General features: G+C 50.6%; 1 protein-coding gene across 1 annotated transcript in view; it reads left to right on the forward strand.

Annotated features, from left to right (window-relative positions):
* Window positions 1-4,944: 4,944 nt before the first annotated feature.
* Window positions 4,945-5,309, forward strand: part of DDX10 (DEAD-box helicase 10) — a 339,719-nt gene continuing 339,354 nt past the window's right edge. Inside the window, exon 1 of the mRNA XM_026653416.2 lies at window positions 4,945-5,118. Coding sequence (XP_026509201.1) covers window positions 4,945-5,118 — 174 coding nt within the window. The remainder of the gene's footprint in view (window positions 5,119-5,309) is intronic.

Here is a 5,309-nt window from a genome sequence, read left to right on the forward strand (position 1 = left end):
CGGACATGTAGCTTGGCCGGGGGTTCTGGGAACGTCTTCCCTGCCCGGCTCCTAGCAACCTCCAGGGCATGGTGTACGGCTCCATCACTTCCCCTGCAACTCTGCTCTCCTGCTCCCCAGCGACGAGCTCGGGGGATCTGATCATGAAGCCTGGACAGTAGTAAGGAGCAGTTCAACTATAGGCTGAGCAAGAGCAGAATGGTGGTAGAATGTGCCTTTGGATGTTTAAAAGCTCACTGGCGTTGTTGGTCAGACCTCAGCACAACCAACATTCCCATTGTTATTGCTGCTTGCTGTGTGCTCCATAATATCTGTGAGAATAAGGGGGAAATGTTTATGGCGGGGTGGGAGGTTGAGGCAAATTGCCTGGCATCTGATTTTGAGCAGCCAGACACCAGGGCGATTAGAAGAGCACAGCAAGGCGCGCTGTGCATCAGTTTCAGACTGGCCAGGCTTCGGTGTGACAGTTGTGTGTGTTTCTCCTTGATGCAAACCCGCCGCCTTTGTTAATTTTAATTCCCTGTAAGCCAACCACCCTCCCCCCTTCCAAATAAATTAACTATTGTTTTGAAACCATGCATTCTTTCTTTATTAATTAAAAAAAATATGAGATAACGGACAAGGTAGCCCGGGGTGAGGAAGGAAGGAAGGACAAGGTCACATTGCTTATTGTAGCCACACTAAAAATCACACTGTTTGAATGACAGCCTTCTGTTGCTTGGGCCATCCTCTGGAGTGGAGTGGCTGGGTGCCCGGAGGCCTCCCCCCCCCCGTGTTCTTGGGCGTCTGGGTGAGGAGGCTATGGAACATGGGGAGGAGGGTAGGCGGTTATACAGTGGATGCAGCGGGTGTCTGTGCTCTTGTTGGCTTTCCTGCAGCTCCAACAGATGCTTCATCATGTCAGTTTGCTCCCCCATTAGCCTCAGCATCGCGTCCTGCCTCTGCTCTTCGCGCTCACTTAATTCTTTCCTGGCCTCTGCCACTGAATGCCTCCATGCATCAAGCTGTGCCCTATCAGTGCGGAAGGACTGCGTGAGCTCGGAAATCATTTCATCGCGAGTGCGTTTTTTTCGCCTTCTAATCTGCGATCACCTCAGGGACGGAGATGATAGGGGGAGCATAGAAACATTCTACACGCTACGATTCTGGGGGGACTGCATGGTCACCTGTGCTGATGAGTTTGCCACGCTGACCAAACAGGAAATCAAAAGTTCACGGGGCTTTTCCTGTGTACCTGGCTAGTGCATCGGAGTTCAAAGTGCTGTCCAGAGCGGTCACAATGGAGCACTCTGGGATAGCTCCCGGAGGCCAATACCGTTGATTTGCGTCCACACTACCCCAAATTTGACCCAGCAAAGTCGATTTTAGAGCTACTCCCCTCGCTGGGGAGGAGTACAGAAGTCGATTTTAAGAGCACTTTAGGTCGACGGAACGGGGTTGGTTGTATGGATGCATTCATTTTTAGATGACCTAATGCGGCTAAATTTGACCTAACCCCATAGTGTAGACCAGGCCAAAGACTCAAAAACTAAGAGAATTTTTTTTTTTAAGTATATCAGAAGCAGGAAGCCTGCTAAACAATCAGTTGGGGCCACTGGATGATCAGTGTGCTAAAGGAGCAATCAAGGAAGATATAAGGCCATTGTGGAGAAGCTAAATTAATTCTTTACATCACTCTTTAGAGCAGAGGCTATGAAGAAGAATCCCACACCTGAGCCATTCTTTTTAGGTGACAGATCTGAGGAACTGTCCTAGATTAAGGTGTCAATAGAGGAGATTTTGGAACAAACTGATAAATTAACAGTAATAAGTCACCAGGGCCAGATGGGATTCACCCAAGAGTTCTGAAGGAACTTCAAATATGAAATTGCAGAACTATTAACTGTGGTATGTAACCTATCATTTAAATCAGCTTCTATACCAGATGACTGGAGGAGAGCTAATCTGACACCAATTTTTAAAAAAGGCTCTGGGACGATACTGGCAATTAGAGGCTGGTAAGCCTAACTTCAATACCAAGCAAATTGGTTGAAACTATGGTAAAGAACAGAATTATCAGACACATGGATGAACATACTTTGTTGGGGAAGAGTCAACATGGCTTGTGTAAAGGGAAATCATGCCTCACTAAGTCTGTAATTCTATTAGCATTCTTTGAGGGACGAGGGTGATCTAGTGGATATAGGGTACTTGGACTTTCAGAAGGCCTTTGACAAGGTCCCTCACCAAAGGTTGTTAAGCAAACTAAGCAGTCATGGGATAAGAGGCAAGGTCATCTCATGGATCAGTAACTGGTTAAAAAGATAGGAAACAAAGGATAGGAATAAATGGTCAGTTTTCAGATGGAGAGAGGTAAATAGTGGTGTCCCCCAGGGATCTGTACTGGGACCAGTGTTGTTCAACATTCTCATCAATGATGTGAAAAAAGGGGTAAACAGTGAGGAGGCAAAATTTGCAGATAATACAAAATTACTCAAGATAGTTAAGTCCAAAGCAGACTGCAAACACTTACTACCCAAGATCCACAAACCTGGAAATCCTGGACGCCCCATCATCTCGGGCATTGGCACTCTCACTGAAGGACTGTCTGGATATGTGGACTCCCTAAGCCACCAGCACTCCCAGCTATCTCCGTGATACCACAGATTTCCTGAGAAAACTACAATGCATTGGTGACCTCCCAGAAAACACCATCCTAGCCACCATGGATGTAGAGGCTCTCTACACAAACATCCCACACACAGGTGGAATACAAGCTGTCAGGAACAGTATCCCTGATGATGACACAGCACAACTTATTGCTGAGCTCTGTGACTTTATCCTCACGCACAATTATTTCAAATTTGGTGACAATATATACCTCCAGACCAGTGGCACCGCTATGGGCACCCGCATGGCCCCACAATATGCCAGCATTTTTATGGCTGACCTGGAGCGGCGCTTCCTCAGCTCTCATCCACTCACGCCCTTTCTCTCCCTACGCTACATTGATGACATCTTCATCATCTGGACCAATGGGAAGGAGACCCTGGAAGAATTCCACCATGATTTCAACAGCTTCCACCCCACCATCAACCTCAGCCTGGACCAATCTACACGGGAGCTCCACTTCCTAGACACCACAGTACAAATAAGCGATGGCCACGTTAACACCGCCCTGTACCGAGAACCCACCGACCGCTGTGCCTGCCTTCATGCCTCCGGCTTCCATCCCGGGCGCACCGCACGGTCCATCGTCTACAGCCAAGCACTGAGGTACAACTGCATCTGCTCCAACCCCTCAGACGGGGACCAACACCTACAAGATCTTCACCAAGCATTCTCAAAACTACGATACCCACACAAGGAAATAAAGAAACAAATCAACAGAGCCAGACGTGTACCCAGAAGCCTCCTGCTACAAGACAGGCCCAAAAAAGAAACCAACAGAACTCCACTGGCCATCACCTACAGTCCTCCGCTTAAACCTCTCCAACGCATCATCAGTGATCTACAACCCATCCTGGACAATGATCCCTCACTTTCACAGACTTTGGGAGGCAGGCCAGTCCTCGCCCACAGACAACCCGCCAACCTTAAGCATATTCTCACCAGCAACCACGCACCGCACCATAACAACTCTAACTCAGGAACCAACCCATGCAACAAACCTCGATGCCAACTCTGCCCACATATCTACACCAGCAACACCATCACAGGACCTAACCAGATCAGCTACAACATCACCGGCTCGTTCACCTGCACGTCCACCAATGTTATATATGCCATCGTGTGCCAGCAATGCCCCTCTGCTATGTACATTGGTCAAACTGGACAGTCACTACGCAAGAGAATAAATGGACACAAGTCAGATATCAGGAATGGCAATATACAAAAACCTGTAGGAGAACACTTCAACCTCCCTGGCCACACAATAGCAGATGTAAAGGTAGCCATCTTACAGCAAAAAAACTTCAGGACCAGACTCCAAAGAGAAACTGCTGAGCTCCAGTTCATTTGCAAATTTGACACCATCAGATCAGGATTAAACAAAGACTGTGAATGGCTATCCAACTACAGAAGCAGTTTCTCCTCCCTTGGTGTTCACACCTCAACTGCTAGCAGAGCACCTCACCCTCACTGATTGAACTAACCTCGTTATCTCCATACTGATTTATACCTGCCTCTGGAGATTTCCATTACTTGCATCTGAAGAAGTGAGGTTCTTACCCACGAAACCTTATGCTCCCAATACTTCTGTTAGTCTTAAAGGTGCCACAGGACCCTCTGTTGCTTTTTACAGATTCAGACTAACACGGCTACCCCTCTGATACTTACAAAGGGATCTCACAAAACAGTGACTGGGCAACAAAATGGTAGATGAAATTCAGTGATAAATGCAAAGTAATGCACATTGGAAAACATAATCCCAACTATACATATAAAACAGTAGTTTTCAAACTTTTGTACTGGTGACCACTTTCACAGATCAAGCCTCTGAGTGCAAACTCCCTTATAAATTAAACACACTTTTGTATATATTTAACACCATTATAAATGCTGGCAAAGCAGGGTTTGGGGTGGCATTGGGGGAGAGTGAGCCACCTAAGGCAGGGGAATGTAGTGACGGGGGCGGGGCCTCGGTGAAGGGGCGGGGCTAGAGTGTTTGTTCGGTGTTGTGTGATTAGAACGTTGGCACCCCTAGACCGAGCACAGGCTGGCTGCCAGGCAACGAGGAGGGCGCCCCCGGGCCTGACGCCTCAGGGAGCCCGGCCGCACTACGGGTCCTTGCCCCCACCCCCCAGGGCCGGGCCTTCGGCCCCACGCCGGCCTGTGGGCGGAGGCCGGGCAGCCTCAGGGGCGGGGCTGGGTGACGCGCTCTCCCTGCGACTGTCCCGGCAGCGGCGGCGGCGCGTGTTGGTCCCAGGCCGGGACTCCGGGAGGCTGCGAGCGAGCGTGCGCGGCATGGGCGGCACGGGGCGCCGCGCGGGCCCGGACCCGGTGCGCAGCTTCGAGCGCTGGAAGAAGAAATACACCAAGCGCAAGAACAAGCTGCGGCTGCAGCAGAAGCAGCGGAAGCGGCCGGAGTGGGAGGTGGAGCGCGAGGGGATCGCTCGGCTGGAGCAGCGCTACCCGGAGGTGAGGGGCTGGGCCGCGCTGCCATCGGGAGAGTGAGGGGTGGCCGGGCCTCGCTATCCCCGGGGGAGTGAGGGGGACAGTACATGGGGAGGGAGCCATGCTGCCCCGAGTGGGGCATTGCCATCGTCGACTGGGGCTGCCCTGGGCTGCAGGGCACCCAGTAGGGGGAAGGGACACTGTCCGGTGGCTGC

The sequence above is a fragment of the Terrapene carolina genome, unplaced genomic scaffold (assembly GCF_002925995.2).
Source record: "Terrapene carolina triunguis isolate 2854851 unplaced genomic scaffold, T_m_triunguis-2.0 Scaffold138, whole genome shotgun sequence".
NCBI classification, from domain to species: domain Eukaryota; kingdom Metazoa; phylum Chordata; order Testudines; family Emydidae; genus Terrapene; species Terrapene triunguis.